This window comes from Macrotis lagotis, chromosome X (assembly GCF_037893015.1).
Source record: "Macrotis lagotis isolate mMagLag1 chromosome X, bilby.v1.9.chrom.fasta, whole genome shotgun sequence".
Classification (NCBI taxonomy): Eukaryota; Metazoa; Chordata; class Mammalia; order Peramelemorphia; family Peramelidae; genus Macrotis; species Macrotis lagotis.
The window spans coordinates 654816282-654833710 of NC_133666.1; the positions used below are offsets into that span (position 1 = coordinate 654816282).

Genomic DNA, 17429 nt, shown 5'->3' on the forward strand with positions numbered 1-17429 from the left:
GGCCACTGCTCTATCCACTGCACCACCTAGCTTCCGATATTATGGGCTTTTAATTTGACATTAATTTGACATGTTGTTAATAGGATCAGCTCCATAAGGTTTGAACTGGTTTTCATCATATGAATTAAATACTGGGAAACTAAATTTACAGGAATGTGTTAAGTCCTTGTTACTAGCATATTGTAGCCACATTATAAGGAATCTGCAAGGGACTTGGAGCCAAAGAAGCTACTTTGCTAAAGGAACACTTCCAGAACTGCCCTAAGAATGAAACCTATTCCAGAATTTCCGAGGGAAGATGTTGTCAGGTATTAGATGACTACAAGAGATGTCTGAGATTCAAGGTGAAAAATTCTGATTAATGGATATTGGGAGTGGGTTACTAGGAACAAGGAGTCTTGAAATTATTTACTATTAATGATCATTACTGGATTACTTTGGTTTTAATGATTCATAGCATTTATATTTGCTGCAAAAGGAATATGCCTAAATTCCTTTTAATTATTATCTGAGGATTAGGGCCATTACAACTTTTCTTCTGTTTTTATTAACCTCATCTGATACAAACTGTCTTAGGGAACAATATTTTTAACTATTTTACATGAATCAGGTAAAAACCAAGGGAATGTTTGAGTTCCCTAAAATGATCTAGTTATTCTCCTAGCTAACTGTATAAGGAAGGTTTTCCCTAACCCTCTTTTGTTATATAAATCTTCTCTCTAAATCCTTTGTGAATCCTCTAAATGTAGTTTAATTTATAACATGACTTAATTTACCAATGGAGTCTGTCTCCTTCAGGAATGTATGGAATTATGACTGCTTTACTAAGTTTGTTCAACTTTTATGACATTGAAGGAATCATGGGATTATGAGTTTTGTGATATGTAGTTACAATGTGCTTGTTTTTTGTTGTAAGCTTAAATCTAACAGCCCTAGGACTCGATTTGATCTCCCTGTGAGACATTGGGAAAAGCTTGTCACCAATTTGGCCCTCCCCGCCTCATTTAAGGAATTCTAAAAAGTTCTAATGAGCTAGGTAGTGAGGAGGATACCACTAAATTGGGTTTTCATGAACTCCCTTTGAAATCATAATCCAGGGCCAGGTAGGTGGCACTAGCCCTAGAGTGAGGAAGATCAGAGTTCAAATCCAGTCACAAACTCTTATCAGCTGTGTGACCCTGGGCAAGCCACTTAATCCCAATTACCTCCAAAAGAAATAAATTATAACCCAGTCTTTTGCTTCTGTAATTATGCTTCTACCAGTAAGAGAATATTGGGCTTTGATAACCCAAGAGAGGAAATTATGGAAAATTCTCTATTATGTTGTTTAGAAATCATTATTATACTGTTTAAGTTTAACTTTTTGTGACTAGAGATTGTTTGAAACCAGTAACTTTCCAGGAAAGTCAAAAGTGACTGTAAGGAATTTTTATTTCCCCCATTTCTTAGATGTACCTAAGACATTTATATTTTGAATCCACTCAGATCTTGTTTTGGCACTACCCAAGCTGTGTTTTTATTTTACCCACATTTTACTGAAAGTTTACTGTTAATCATTGCAATCTACCTTACTTTCAAGTTGGTGGGTTTGTGGGTGGGTCATCCTTATTTAAACCCCATTATACAGCTGTAAACCTTGCAGAGCTTAGTCAAAATAGAGCCACACCCTTTCCTGTTCTCTCTTATCTACCAAATGACCAAATAAATTTCTAAGACTATTTCAGATTGGAAGTTTGTTCTTGCTATGCCAATCTCCACCTCCTGGTTTCTATAGTTCCCTTCAGATCCCAGTTAAAATCCTACCTTCTAGAAGAAGCCTTTTGCAACCCTTCTTAATTCCAGTGCCTCCCCTCAATTGATTATTTCCTATTTAACCCATATATAGCTTGTTTGGGTCTCTTGGACTGTGAGCTCCTCAGGGACTGTCCTTTACCTTTCTCTATTTTCAGCAGTTAAGTTAGCACAGCCTGGCCTTAGTAACTGAAAGCAAGGCTTGGTGAAAATGCTAACAGTGACCCTTCTCCCCCCCCCCCCCCACTTCCCTGCCCCCTCCCATCCTTCACCTCACAGAAAGATCTTAATTATGGACCTTGGGAAGGAGAGGGAGATTGCTTTGATCCATGAGGCTGATCATTGACCAGTGGCCATGCTGATGAGTGAACAAAGGAAATTGTGTAATGAATGAAGGAAAATTTAAAAAGAGATAAAGGAAGAGGGGGAGGAAACATAGAAGGAATCCACAGGAATTACAGGAGTATTGATTTAGAGCTGGAAGGAACTTTCAATGTCATCTAGTCCACCCCTTCCTTTTCAGTTTAAGAAACTGAAACACAAAGAGGCCATGTCCTGTCAAAGGTTTCATATAGTATTAAAAGTCAGGTCCTACAATTTTAATCATGCATTTTTTCCAAAGTTACCAATGAGAAGAGAGAGAGCGGAAAAGTAAGAAGATGACCTTGAGGCAAGGGCATGGTAAATTCCATCTTCTGGCACAAGAGATTACTGCCTGTGATATTTGGCTTCACTTAATAAAGCTTATCATCACAGGGTTTGTTTTGGGAGGTTTTTATTGGGGGGGGGGGCTACTATCTCCCAACGTATGCACATATTTAGTTTTGAAGTTCACTGAATCCCAAATGTCTATCCTAGCTGTTGTCTAGTCACATCTCCTGCATAGAGTTTTCCTCAGGACTGGATAAGACACAGAGATCATTGCCTGAAATTAGGAATGTGGCTCTATCTCAATCAGGAAAAAATGGGGAAATTGAGTCACAAGAACAAGGTTACATTTAATTCTGGACCTCAAAATCATTTTGTAGGAGACAATAGGAATTAAAAATTTTGTTTTGCAGAGCAATTTATATATGTTAATTCAATTAGAATCCAGAACATAGAGCTGGTTCTTAGAGACTGGCTAATTCAACTCTCAATTTCTAACTTTGAAAGGATAAGTGATTTGCTCAAGATATCACAAGATAATAATCAGAAGAGAGAGAATTTTTACTTGTCTGCCTCCAGATCATCCCTTTATTTCCTTCTTTTTCCTCTTCTAAATAAGTGGAAAGAGTTGGATTTGCAATCAGAGATCCTAGGTTCAAATTCCAACTTACTATATGTTCGATCTTAGACAACTCACTAACCTCTTTGGTCCTCAGTTTCCTCAGCTGAAAAATAAGGAAACGGTACCAACATGACCTTGAGGTTCTCTTTCAGCTCTAAATCTGATAGTGTTAAGTACTGTACTTCACATTTTTGACACATCCAAAGAAGGCAATTAGGTTTTAGAGGAATCATGATGCATCGATGTGCCAAAGGAAATAAACTAATTGCTCTTTAAATAAATGATCGATGTTCTGTAGAAGGTTTATACTTATTCTACTTGAGTTCCAAAAGAAAAATTAGAGCAAATTAGTAGAAGTCACTGTGACAGGGAAGCAGATTTCTAACAATTTTCTGACAATTAAAATTGCCCCCTTTCCCCGCCCCCCCCCATTGGACATGGTTGCCTCAGGAGGTCTGGGGGGGAGAAAACAATAGAGGCTTAGCTGGGCAACACCAGAAATTAATGTGGCAATCATTGTCTTTGACATTTATTAAGCATGTGCTTTGTTCTGAACAAGCCTACAAAAGATACGATTATCCCTTCCATATCAAAAGGAGTTAGGGCATGGCGCCCCCAGGTGGAAAATCTGAGTAACATATTTTGGCCCTCCCTTTGTGAAGTTTTAATTTTTTTCCCTTTTATTTAGAGTATCTTATTGCAAAATTTGGGTTAAGTATTTGGTCATAGTCTCTGTGTCATCTTCTGGCCCTCTCATGTCATCTGTGGCTTCTGTAAAACTCCCCCAAAATTCCCCATTTCATTTCTTATCCCAATCCTTGATTTATTGAAATTGCGATAGGGTAAGTCATGATGTGGAAGAGACAACTGTACTATTTTCAAGAAGCGTCCATCTTCTCAACTTTAAAAAAAACCTCAGTTTTCCAAATTCTTGTTCAAAAAGTATTTATAACAAATAGATTTATAAATAAGGAATTGGATTCAGGATTTTGGAAACAGTCCCTAACCTCTTAGGAATGCCAGATACTGAGGTGGGAGAGTATTCAAATCACCCTTGAGAATGACTTTTCACTCTTTCCACAACAACCTCCTTCTTTTTTCTCATGGTCTAAGGCACTAAATAGACAATTCAGTGAATAAGGATAAAGGGAGGATACGAACCTTAACTAAACTGGGTTGACTCCAACCTCAGACTGGAAAGAGAAAACCAGCCAAAAGAGACAGGTGTGGCTGTCTCTGAATTCCAGGATTAAACTAATCCCACCATGAAGAACCCCACCCTTATTCCACAGGCCTAGGACTACTTCCCTAACCTGTCTAAGGGCTTCCCTCACACCCCACCTTCCTCTTGATTTTTGCCTTTTCTCCTTATGGTGTGTGTGTGTCCCCTTCCCCAGTTTTAAACTCTCCAAGTGAGGTTTCCCAAACTGATGAAATTCCTAGGGACCCTTTTTTACTCCTCCTCCATCTTCTCCCGCACTTCAGCAGAGAGTCCCTCATACAGGGCCTCCTCTACCAGCAGCCCTGATTTTTTGAGTGCCCCACAGTTACCAAGTTCTTCAGGTAAAGCCTCTAGCCGGTTACCCTTGAGTTCTAGCTTGCTGAGGGCGTGCAGGGCAGCCACTCGAGGAGAGAGCTGGCTTAGATGATTGTAACCCACCAGGAGCGTCCTCAGCTTTTGGCAGAAGAAGAGTTCATCTGGGAGACCCTCCAAAGCATTGTAGGAAACTGCAAGATGTTGCAAGTTTTGGAGGATGCTCACCTCTTGGGGCAAGGAGCGAAGGCCGTTGTGAGAAATGTCAAGCAGGCGGAGGTTGGTACAGAAGCAGAGCTGGGGTGGCAGGGTCTCCAACTTGTTGTGACTGAGATACAACTGTTCCAAACCCTTAAGTTTGCGAATGTGTTCCGGGACATAGGCAATCTGGTTATGCCACAACTTGAGTGTGACCAACTTGCGACAGTGCTGGAAGCTTAGGATCTCCTCAATGGAGCGGAGATGGTTGTCCTTCAGGTCTAGCTCCTGTAGCGCAGTCAAACTAAAGACAGCATGGGGTATCCTCTCCAGCCCACAGCCCACCAGCTCCAACTCCCTCAGTGCTGTTAGCTTCTTCAGTCCATTAAGGGTCAGCAACCGTACCCCATCATTATAGAGGCTGAGCCGCTGGAGATGACCAGCCACGTCAGTCACACTGGGGGGTACTTTGCCTGCGTTGCTTCTCAGGGAGAGGCTCTTGAGTAGCTTCAGTTCTTTGAGGCTCTCTAGATTAGCTGCCCGGCTAAGTTCTGCAGGAAAAAGACCCTCGAGATGGAGCTCTTCCAGGCTCCGTAGCCCAAACACCCAGAGGGGCACTTCACGCAACTCCTCACATTTCACCCTTACCACTTTGAGTCGGTCCCTCAAGAAGACAAAGGAGGAGAAGGGGAGTTTGGCAGGGGAGTGGAGCAGGCTGAGCTCTTCTAACTGGACCAGCTGGGAGAGGGTTGGAGGAAAGGTGATGTCACAGATGGCCTCCAGTTTGAGGGCCTCTATCTCGCTCAGCTCAAACACCGTATCTGGTAGACCAGGCAGCATGCAGAGTGCCAGCTCTAGCCGTCCTCTTCCATTGCGCTGGAGCTTCTGGCGCAGTTTTTCTGGTGTCCATTCATGGTTGAGGTTGAGTTGCTTGAGCCGGCTTTCACTGACCTCAGAGAGGAAGACAGCAAAGCGTTTGGAATAAAGCGAGTCATATTGGTCAATGAGGTGGAGCATGAAGGCAAAGTCGTTCTTGACATCCGGGATATCCCCCATTCCTGTCTCCTCTCTCACTGAACAGAAAGAATACTCCTTGAGGGGTCGGTGGAAGAGCCAGTAGAGTGTATAGAGGCAAGTAAGACCATAGACACACACAAAAGAGATGTAGCAGAAGGCCAGCTTGGCAAAGAGGTGAGCCTTTGTGTGGTTACAACAGAAGTTGGCATACCCTGTGACTTCTGCTGTCTCCACCTGACAGGCTACCAAGAAACTAATCTTCTCCACATAGATGACATTATAGATCAGAATAGCCAGAAACTTGCATACTTTGAGCACTGTCTGACGGATGTACATGGAATATAAGATGTCACCCTCTTCCACATGCACGCGGAACTTTTTAACCTTTTCAAACAGGGCTTTGGCCTGCTCCCCCTCCTTTTTGTCCAATAGAGTGACAGCTGGTGGCTCCATCACCACCTTCTCTGGCTCTGTCAGCACCTTTTCTGTCTCACCTGCCTTTCCAGACCCAACTGCTGTAGCTGTTACCCGTCCAGAGGTCCCTTTGTGGTTCTCACCAGAAACCTCGGACAGGGCCCGAGTCGTCCATGGTGAGTCAAAGCATTTGCCCAGGATAGAAATGAAGTGCTCAATCTTGGAACTGGTTCCAGGAAACTTGAACCAGAAACTTGTGCAGACCATGAAGATGAGCGTGTGGATGACAACCAGGTAGGGGAAGTACTTGGCATACCAATGGAGCGCAGTCTCATAGCAGAGTTGGTTGATGAAGCTATACTGTTGTAAGTCTAGGTTGTTCTTGAGACCACTGAGCTCCCGAAGGTCCTCTGTACCCCCAGAGATCCCCCTGGGCAGCTCCCCACATGGTGTGTCTGATAGATTCTCCCGGGGTACGTGGCTTGGCAGACAGATGATCTTGTCCTGAGTCACCTGGGGATAGGGGAGATAGGAAAAGAAAGAATGAAAAATGCCCAGAGAGGCTGATGGGAAAAGCCTGGCATCTAGTCCTGCCTTGCTGGCTAGAATCACTGTAAAGCCTCAGTTTCTCATACTGTAAATATAGTCCTTCCCTTGTTTGGCTCTCACTTCAGGGATTTTACAAAACATGCAATTAAAGTGCTCCATAAATTTAAGGAATTATTGGAGTGGTGATACTCCTAATCACATGTAGGTTTGCCAAGTCTTTAGCACTGGCCCAGGTTTGGGTTCTGGCCTCTATGGGAATCATATAGACAGGAGAGATGATCTCTCTCATCTCTTCAGTTCAACCTTACACCACCTTGGCCTTGACAACTGTGTTTCCATTCCCTCTTTCTCCACAGTATGGAATCCTCTCTCCCTTCCACCAAGATCCACCCCAAGCCCAACTTTAGGGTTTTCCACTTTTCTTTTCATGGTCTGTCCAGAGGGCTCTGGACCCTCACCTGCAGAGTACAGCCAAAGACCCCAATCATGAGCATGGCCACAGTGATATATTCAGCCAGCACATCCCACCACGGCTTTAGCACTTTGAATGCTGGCTGTTGTTCTGTGAATTGCTTGAATTCGGCCACTGGGATCATCCTGCCTCTGGAGGAATTATAGAATGTCAGAATTGGGATCACCTCTAAAGGTCCTTTTACAGAAGAAACAAAGGCCAATGTAAAGGAAAGGACTTGACCAAGATCCTACCGCTAAAACTTAGTGTTTCTGACCACTGCTTTAGTTCCATTATACTGTTGCCTGAGAATAAACCAAGGTGCTTGGGGTGTGGGGAGAGGGCAAGGAAAGGGCCCTCTACCCAGTCACTGGCTTGCCTTCTGCCTCCAAGATCTCCCCTGCACACCCTGATGCCTTCTCAGACCCTTCCCCTGGTTCAATTCTAATTCTCTCATATTCTCAGTACACCTCCTCTCAGTTAGTTTCTCCTCCCCACCCTCTTTCTCTTCCTTTTCTCCCAGAATCCAAGGAGCAGAGCAGGCTTTAAACAAACACCACTCCCTCCCTGGGACCCAAGCAGCCAACTAGCCCTCATCTCATTCCCAGGAAAGTGCAGACTCTTAATTCTCCCCAACTACTGCCATAAACTGCCTCAGACCTGAAGGAGCTGGGGATACTCCTGTCTCTCAGACCCTGGATCCCCATTCTAGGTTTTCTAGGGGTGGGAATGAAGCCGTCTACCTCCACCCCCACCCCATGGGGGCACTCCCCATGCCACCTCCAACCCACTGCCACCTCCAACCGGAAAAGCCGGCTAGTGCCTGGCTCTGGTTACCAGGGCCCCAGGGGCAGGGAGTGGAAGAGTTGAACAGGGGCGGGTCAATTGGACCTTAGTGGTGGGGGTGGCTGAGCTCCTTGAGGGGCAGGGGCTCTTTGATGGGAAGTGAAAAACAGAAACCTGAATGCTGGGAAGGAAAAAGGGAAGGATACCTGACTTAGAAAAGGAAATGACTAGGGGATCAAGGAATGGGAACCCTGGATCCTAGCTGAGAAGGGAAGGAGAGAAAGGATAAGGAAGCAGCCACTAGGTCTTCCTTGTCTCTCTGTCCCTGGGTGTCCTTGCAGACCAACCTACTTTGTTAAATGAGGGAGTTGGATTAGACCATTTATTTCTAAGGTCTGTTACAACTCTGATCTAAGGCTATGGTTATTATCTTGGGCCCTGGGGAGACACAGGAAGCCAGGCGTGGGGTGAAGGACTGGATCAAGGCCAGACACCACCTACTATAGTATTTGGACTGGCTCCTTGCTCTCTGAAATTAGCCTCCTTCCTTACCCCACTCTCTCCCTCAGTGTCCCCTAGCCCTAGGAAGGAAGGGAAGCAAGACCACCTGGAAACATGCTTGGGTAGAGAGCCTCAGGGGTGTGACATACAGAAAAAACTGGGTCAGAGAAGGACCCAAAAAGATGAAACCCATGTATCTAGGAGTTTCCAGGTCAAGAGGAACTAGTCAAGGAAGAGGGTTCCCCAGTCTCAAGTGCTCTCCCCTTTAGGGAACAGCAGAGAATAGACTCCAGGATCCATCTCCTCTAGCCTTCCTGTCTCTCCTATTACAGAAGTTGCCCCCTAGCCCTGATAATCACAGCTCATCTTGACCTGAGCCTCTTATCATTATTCCTGCTTTCACCTCTACCTCTCTGCTCAGTTCCCACAATATGACAACTTAAATAGAAGCCTGAAGAACCACCTGTAACCCCTATTTACTAGCTGTGTGATTAGTGCAAATTACTTGCCTCTCTGGGTCTCAATTTCACTGTCTGTTGATGAAAGAATAAGACAAGATTTTCTCTAAGGTCCCTCCTATGGCTCTCAAAATACTTTACCATCCTGTCCCTGCTCTCTCTGTTCTACATAGCCCTAGGCCCAGAATTTAGTTTGAGAGTTGGAGTTAAAAGACCCTTGGGTTCCAGATCATGTTTCCACTTTAGACTCCCACCAATTCCCTTTGGAAGGAGCTGATGAAACCCTGCTGATCATTCCCAAACCCCAGCCAGTATCACACTGGTGTTTCCAGTCTCTCAGCCTGGCAGGCTCTTGGACAGAAACAGTATCTGGGATGCTAAGGCTAGGGATCCGACCCTTAGGTCTAGGTCCTCACAGATCAGTCTGCCCTACCAACCCAGACAGACAGACACACACACACACACACACACACACACACATCATGCCCATGTGCATGATGGTGCATCCTCCAGAAGAGGCAGGCTCATACTTGTCTTGATTCATACAGTCCCTACATTCACATGCACACATCTACCAGGACATCCTGACTCACATTCTGACACACACACACACTCATGCTGACACACCCAAAGTTAAGAGTCAGAGACTCAGTTCTGTACAGGGTAGCCAAGTCACACACACACACACACACACACACACACACACACACACACACCCCTTCACAGTTGGTGATATCGGCCCATACTGGTACAGACTCACTCAGACACGCCCACACCTATGCTTGCTTGTGGCACATGAAAACATACAGACAGAAACATCCACATGACTGTAGGCTGCTCAGCATACACACATACACACACACACACACACACACATATATGGGCCTATTCATGATAACAGAAAAGTGTGAGTGTGTTTGCACAGAAGTACCCTTTGCTGCGATGATATAAGCCTGGGGGTCCCCTTGGTGCTCTCCCCTTACATAGTCACTCTCCTTGTCCTAGAATCCTTTGCTAGCCATCTCTAGTGACAATTCTTTCAAACCCCCACAAGTTGACTCCTCCTACCCTTCCAACTTTATTTCATAGGACTTCCTTCCCAGAGATCAGTTGTTGCCAAACTGGACTACTGTCAGTTCTCTATCCTACATGATCAAAATGCTGCTTCACAACATTCATTCACACAAGGACACACCTGGAAGACCTTTCCTCCTCAGCCTCATGACCCTAAAATCTTGACTTCCTTCAAGATTCAACCTTCTCCTTAAAACCTTCCTGGATTCTGCCTCACTGTTCCATTTTCTTCATATTACATATATATATATACATATATATATATATATGTAATTATATTTGTGTTCACATTGTATCCCCCCAAATAGAATAGAGACTCATTGAGAACAATGACTATTTCTCAATAGCCTCCAGTCCCTAAGAGTGCCAAGACTTAGTAGGTGCTTAATACATGTTGAATTGTTTTGTCTTCAAAGAAGATCATCATGGAATCATTTGTTAAACACCTAATTATGTCTGTCACTATTAAGTCTCAGTTTCCACAGTCAACATCAAGTCTTTTCCTGGCCTCCAACCCACAAAGGATGAACAACAGCAATAATACACTCCTCTCCCGTCCTCACCAAAAAAAAAAAAAAAACACCACCCAACCCAAAACAGCAAAAACCCTAAACCAAACTTACCACATATCAGCTTTGGTCACAAAGCCCTCATTTTCTGCCCCAGTTCATACCAGTGAAAATGTTAGAAAAGTACTCCAGAAAAACAAATACTGAGGAAAAATCACAATTCCCGTCATGTATGTCAAGCACACAATCAGATAGACAATCACAGGCAGATAAACTCTTTCTTATGCTTAGTTATTCATTACAGGCTCACACAGAAACAATAGTCTGCCCAGAGAAATTCTCCCCAGCCCACCAGTTTCTCTTATATATTGACATACACAATCCTAGTCACAAACCCAGAAAGTTACAGGCAAACCCAGGAATAGATGAACAGCATCAGACACAAAAGCCATTATAGAGAGATGGACACAATGACACCCTTTCTACCCACCCCTAGATAGACAATCCCAGACAGAGACCCAAACACCCAAATGCAGAGTGGCATATAGAATCACAGACAGATGGGAATTGTCATTATCTCTGTCTTTAATTCTAACTTTGTTGTCCCAAACCTATCATTAAGCCCCCATAGACACATGACTGTCTCCACATGCTAGGATGTTGTCTCAAAAAGATTCTGGTGGAAGGGCCAAGAAGAAGAGACCTCTATATGCTGAGCTCTCAAGTGATGGGAACATTGACCTCTGGTCTACAGTGATTTCAGACAATCCAAGCAGACTCTGGACCCTCAAGAGAGATCTGATATTCCTTCATCAGAACTTCATTCCTCTGGAGACATTTAATCCTGTCTAAATGCCAATATGTGGGAAGGTCCCATAGACAGTCATTTCAAACACTGACTCCTTTGTGGTAGAGATTTATTTACTCATTTCCTAAGATCAGATAAGTAAGGGAAGAGCCCCAGATGCCTGGACAAAGAGTAGGTAGGGGGCAGGAAGGCCACAGAAAAGAAAGGCGAAGGGACCTTTTCACTCCCTTATACTGACAATGATCTCCTGACAAGCTTCCCTTCTTTTCTCTTCCCTCACCTTCAGAAGATATTTCCTATATCTTTCCCGTATCTACCAGGTATCTTCCTAAAGTCCAGGTCTGACCAGGTCCTTGCCCTGACTTTCCATGGTGTTCCCCAGTCTAGAGGGGGGAAAGGACCCTTAAAAATGCCCTGTTAACTAGTCCCAATCCACCTGTACAATCCCCTCTTTCTCTGCTCCATGGATCCTATCCCCCAACCTTTGCTCTGTCACTCCCTTTCCCAATTGTCCTCTCCTCTTTTATTGTCCTGCAAATCCTCTCCAACTTGGTCTTTCAGTAAAAGCTCTCCTCAGGTCTCACCTATGAGAAGCCTTCCCGGACCACTCCAGCCCCTTCTGAGTAAATAGCACCTACCTATTCTGGCTTGAGACTTCTGCCCTATAATCCCGGATTCATTTATAGATTCGTTTTCATCATCCTTGGGGGAAGGAGATTGGAAGTCCCTAGAAGTCAGACCCTCTTATATTTGCCAATTGCCCAAGTCACTGACTAGTCCAAGCAAAGGGATAATGAAGTGCCCAGATGCTCAGAAGGCCAGAGGATCTCAAAGCTGACGGGAGAGAGAGAAATCAAAAATCAAGTGGATTTGAGATCTTGAAACTGGCATCTCAGGCCAGGGTCTGTGGGGATAGGGGCTCAAGGTAGAAGAGATCTGGGCTGGGAGGGATCCCCAAATAGGTCTGCCCTCAGCTGTTTTTCTCTCTGAGTCCCCCTCTCAGCTCAAGGGCGCAGCCTCGATGGCACCAACAGTGGATCTGGCTCTCAGCACTGTACTAGGACAGATTGCATGTTCTAGCATTCACAGCCCTCCTTCCCATCAGATCTTCCTGGGGGGGGTGGGGGTGGAATAATCCCAATCTCCCCCAATAGAGCCCCACCCTCTGCCAAGATCCTCTCTCCAAACTCCTCGTTTTCCAGGTCCAGATCCCCCAGCCCTCAGGACAGAGCTCCGTCTCCCCTCAGCGCCCCCTCCCAGGAGAGGGCCAGCTCCCTCCCTCCGCCTTCTCCGGACAGATTCCGAGCTCCTGGTCCGGAATCCCCTAGCTCTCAGGACAGAGCTCCTTCTCCCCGCAGGTCCCCCTCCTAGTAGAGGGAGAACTCCCTCCACCTTCTCGGGACAGATCCCGGCCTCCCGGCCAGATCCCACAGCCCTCCGGACGGATCCCGAACCTCGGAGGAGGTCCCTCTCCCGGCCAGATCCCCCTGCCCTCCGGACAGATCCCGACCCTCGGAGGAGGTCCCTCTCCCGGCCAGATCCCCCTGCCCTCCGGACAGATCCCGATCCTCGGAGGAGGTCCCTCTCCCGGCCAGATCCCCCTGCCCTCCGGACAGATCCCGATCCTCGGAGGAGGTCCCTCTCCCGGCCAGATCCCCCTGCCCTCCGGACAGATCCCGACCCTCGGAGGAGGTCCCTCTCCCGGCCAGATCCCCCAGCCCTCCGGACAGATCCCGACCCTCGGAGGAGGTCCCTCTCCCGGCCAGATCCCCCAGCCCTCCGGACAGAGCTCCTTCTCCCTACAGGTCCCCCGTTCTTAGAGCGACAACTCCCTCCCTCCAACTTGTCGGGACCGCTCCCGAGCTCCTGGTCCAGACCCCTGTCCTCGGATCCGAGCTGCCCCGGGGCCAGACCCGGCTCGCCTCACCCGCTCCGGGCCGGCTCTCCCGGAATGCGCTCGGGTCTCCTGCGGACGTCCCCAGCCGCCCCGGGGCCAGGCGGGTGAGTCAAGTCGGGCGTGGCCGCTGGAGTTAAGGAGCCCCGGCCGCCCCGCCCACCTGGGCCCGCCCCTCACCCCAGCCCTACCCAGTCCCGAGACGGGCCGGAAAGGGAAACTGAGGCGGAGGGGGGCTCTCTGCTCCTGGCTGGCCGTGGGGACCGCACGCGAGGCTGGGGAGGCTTCTAGGCTGGACAACGGAACTGGGGGTGGCAAAGTGGGTTCTCTGGGGATGGAGCCAGTCATTTGGGGGTCAGTCTCCAAGGAGGCTAGACCACGTTCCTGGCCCGCCTAGCAGCGGGTCACCCGGGGAAACTGAACCTTAGCTATGTAGCGGCCACTCAGAGAGGAGAGAGGACTCGGCCTCCCTAGCACCCAGCTGCCTAACATTTCCTTCTCTGCTTTCCCAGGTGGGCAATTCTGGTTAATTGAGGGGGAAACTAGGAGGGTCCTTAAAGCATTTCCCTAGCAGCCAATCAACCCCCAAACCAACACACAAAGGGAATATTAATCAGGGAGTCAGCACCAAGAGAGTCCAGCCGGTCCCCTATGGGGCCAATAACAGCAGGCAAACCAGCTAACCAGCCCAAGGGGGTTTCACTCCTTTCCCGTCAACCCTTTAGGGTCACAGGTCGGGGCTGGATAGGCAGGTTCTGCATTAAAATTGGGGAAGAGAAAATGTAGGATCTTAAAAGGCTAGTTTAAGCCCCCCCAGGGCTGAAAGAAGGTCAAATAGAGAGAGGAGCTCAGACCAGTGTATTTGGAGATACAGAGATGGGAGTTATTGATAAGAGGGCCTTGCAGTCTTTCCTTGAATCGGTGGAAGCAGACATTCAAGTATTCTTCCATTCCCTTTCTTCCCTCTGACCAGTGGAGTCTCTGTTATGACCAGCAGGGAGACCAGGGGCGGGTTTAAAGGAAGGTTCCTCAGGCACTGGACCCCAAACAGAGTTGAACTAAAAGGGATTCTGGGTCTACTTAGTTTTTCTCAAACTATATCTATATCCCCTATCTGTCCATAAAGAGGGTTTAGCTGGCTGAATGGAGAGTTAACCAAGAGCTCATCTTGGGGGATTAGCACATTCAGGTCAAATGAGCTGAGGCAAGGAGGTCAGCCCTTTGAGGCTTTGCCTTTCCTGAGATTTTGTGACTTCCAGGCCAGCAGTTCTCTTTTCTCATCTCTCTTCCATTTAACCATTTCTGCTTCCTTTCTCCCCTCTTCCCCCATTAAAAATAAAGAAGCTGGAGAAGCTTAGGAAATACCTAGACACATGGACATTTGAGATCTCCACTGCACTCCCCTTCTCTCATCTGATGTTGCCACCCTCTAGTGCAGGCTCTCATCACCTCAAGCCTTGATTACTGCAATAGTCTTCTTGGGGAGGGGGGGGTGTCTAGTCTACCTGCCTCAAATACCTCCTCTTAAGGGCAACTAGGTGGTGCAGCGGATAGAACATTGACTTTGAAGTTTGGAGGACAGGAGTTTGAATCCAGCCTCAGATGCTTGATACTAGCTGTGTGACCTTGGACAAGTCACTTAACCCTGAATGCCTCATATCCAGGACCATCTCCAGTTGTCCTGATTCCTATCTGGCCACTGGACCCAGATGGTTCTGGAGGAGAAAGTGAGGTTGGTGACTTATCACAGCACCCCTCACTCAAATCCAATTCACATGCTCATCATGGCATTACTTCCCTGATGTCATGGTCTTCTTCAAGAATGAAGGACAAACATCATCTTTCCTCCTTTTAGCACTAATATGATTTTTCTCAAACTTAGGTCTAATCATGTCCCCTCCCTACTCAATAAACCCCAATAGCTCTTTATTGCCTCCAAGAGCAAATATAAAATTCTTTGTCATTCAAATCTCTTCACAACCTGGCCTCTTCTTTCTTTCCACTTTTTCTTAGACTTTGCTCCCCAACAGATATATTTCTTTTTTGGTTGAATGTGATTTTTTCAATCATATGCAAAGATAGTTTTCAGCATTCATCTTTGTGTAAACTTTTGAGTTCCGCATTTTTCTCCCTCCCCTCCTTTCCTTCTCCCTCCCCATGACAGCAAGTAATCTATTATAGATTTAACATGAATAATCATGCCCAACACATACATTTAGATCCAGTAGCAATGGTCTCCTGACTATCCCACAAACAAGATACTCCATCTCTTGGCTCTAGGCATTTTCTCTGGCTGTTCCACATGCCTCGAATACTCTCCCCCTGCTCAACTACTTTTGACTTCCCAGGCTTTCCTTAAGTTCTAATTAGAAGGCTTTTCCAACCCCTCTTAATTCCAATGGCTTCCCTAATTTTTTCCTATTTATCCTGTATACAGCTTGCTTTGTATATATGAGTTTGCATGTTTTCTCCTCCATTAGATTAAACTCCTTGAGGACAGGAACAATCTTTTGCCTCTTTTTTTGTAAAACTCACATTGCCTGATACATACTAGACACAGAAATGTTTAGGTTTTTAAAATATTTTTTCCAATTATGTGTAAAAATTTTAACCTTTCTTCTTAAAAATTTTGAGTTCCAAATTCTCTCTCTCTCTCTCTCTCTCTCTCTCTCTCCCCTTCTCAATCAGAAGGCAAGCAATTTGATATAGAATACATATATATGCAGTGATACAAAACATATTTCCTATTATTCATGTTATAGAAAAAACAGACCAAAAAGCCTACCCCAAAACAAGAAAAGTAAAGGAAAAAATTTAAAAGTATGCTTTAGTATGTATTTCAGACTCTATCATTGTTTCTCTGGAGATGAAGAGCATTTTTCATCATGAGTCTTTTGGAATTGTCTTAGATCATTGTATTGCTGAAAATAGTTGTTTATAGTTGATTTTTGTACAATATTGCTGTTACTGGATACAATATTCTCCTGGTTCTGCTGATTTCACTTTGTATCAGTTCAGTTCATATCTTTCCTGAAAGCATTCTTTCTGAATGTTTTTTTCTAAAAGCATTCTTCATTTCTTATAACACAATAGTATTCCATCACAATGTTATGCCAAATTTGTTCAGCCATTCTCCAACTGATGGGCATCATCTCAATTTCCAGTTCTTTGCCACCACAAAAAACCCCTGCTATAAATATTTTTGTATCTATATGTCCTTTTCATTTAAAAGAAAAAATCCATGATACAGACCTAGTTAAGACTGTTGCTGTGTCAAAGGAAAGGTAAAGTTTTATAACCCAGAATTGTTCCCCAGAATGGTTGGATCAGGTCACACTTCACCAAAACAGTGCATTAGTGTCCCAATTTTCCCACATCCTTTCCAATATTTGTCATTTCCCTTTTCTTTCATATTAGATAATCTGATAAGGTGTGAGGTGGTACTTCAGAATTGTTTTTATTTGCATTTGTTTAATCAATAATGATTTCAAGCATTTTTAATTGACAAGAGACAGTTCCTTCATCTGAAAACTGCTTATTCCTATTCCTTGACTATGAATTGGAGAATGACATAGATTTCTTTTTAATAAATTTGACTTTCCATTTTACATTCTTTGATTCTATTTCTTATTTGATCACAGATTCTTCCTTCATTCAGAGATCTGACAGGTAGACTGTTCCTTGCTCCCCCAATTTGCTTATGGTATTTCCTTTATGTTTAACTCATATATCCATTTTGACCTTATTTTGGCATGCAGTGTGAGATGTTGGTCTACACATAGTTTCTGCCAAACTGCTTTTCTAATTTTTCCAGTAGTTTTTGTCAAATAGTGAATCCTTGTCTTTAAGTTTGGATTTGGGGTTTATAAAGCATTATATTTCTATGATCATTTACGACTCTGTATTGATCTACTCCATTGATCCACCACTCTATTTCTTAGTCAATGACCAGATTGTTTTGCTGATTACTGTTTCGTAATACAGTTTGAGATCTGGTACTACCAGATCACCTTTCTTCACATGTTTTTCATCAATTCCCTGGATATCCTTAATATTATGTTCTTCCAGATGAATTTTGTTATAACTTTTTCTGACTCTATGAAAATTCTTTTGGTAGTTTGATTGGTGTGACACTGAATAAATTAATTTAGGTAGAATTGTCTTTTTTTGGTTAT

At 45.0% G+C, this 17429-nt stretch overlaps 1 protein-coding gene across 2 annotated transcripts; it reads right to left on the reverse strand.

Annotated features, from left to right (window-relative positions):
• Positions 1 to 2050: 2050 nt before the first annotated feature.
• LRRC8E (leucine rich repeat containing 8 VRAC subunit E) lies at positions 2051 to 13362 on the reverse strand. Of its 2 annotated transcripts, XM_074205073.1 has the most exons (3): positions 13288 to 13362; positions 7232 to 7376; positions 2051 to 6737 (listed from the first exon to the last, which is right to left on the reverse strand). In XM_074205073.1, exons 2-3 carry the CDS (start codon positions 7367 to 7369, stop codon positions 4515 to 4517), a joined length of 2361 nt encoding a protein of 786 aa, XP_074061174.1. In that variant the 5' UTR covers positions 7370 to 7376; positions 13288 to 13362; the 3' UTR covers positions 2051 to 4514. The 2 variants fall into 2 exon arrangements, with proteins under 2 accessions (XP_074061174.1, XP_074061176.1); XM_074205075.1 differs by lacking the exon at positions 7232 to 7376 and having other exon boundaries at positions 13288 to 13343.
• Between the last annotated feature and the right edge of the window lie 4067 nt (positions 13363 to 17429).

What these genes read in the sequence shown, in the direction of transcription:
- LRRC8E (XM_074205073.1), bottom strand. Translation starts at nt 7,369, where the DNA reads ATGATCCCAGTGGCCGAATTCAAGCAATTCACAGAACAACAGCCAGCA. An exon ending in TCTTTGGCTGTACTCTGCAG is followed by an intron (nt 6,738 to 7,231) that starts GTGAGGGTCCAG and finishes CCCTATCCCCAG; the next exon opens with GTGACTCAGGACAAGATCAT.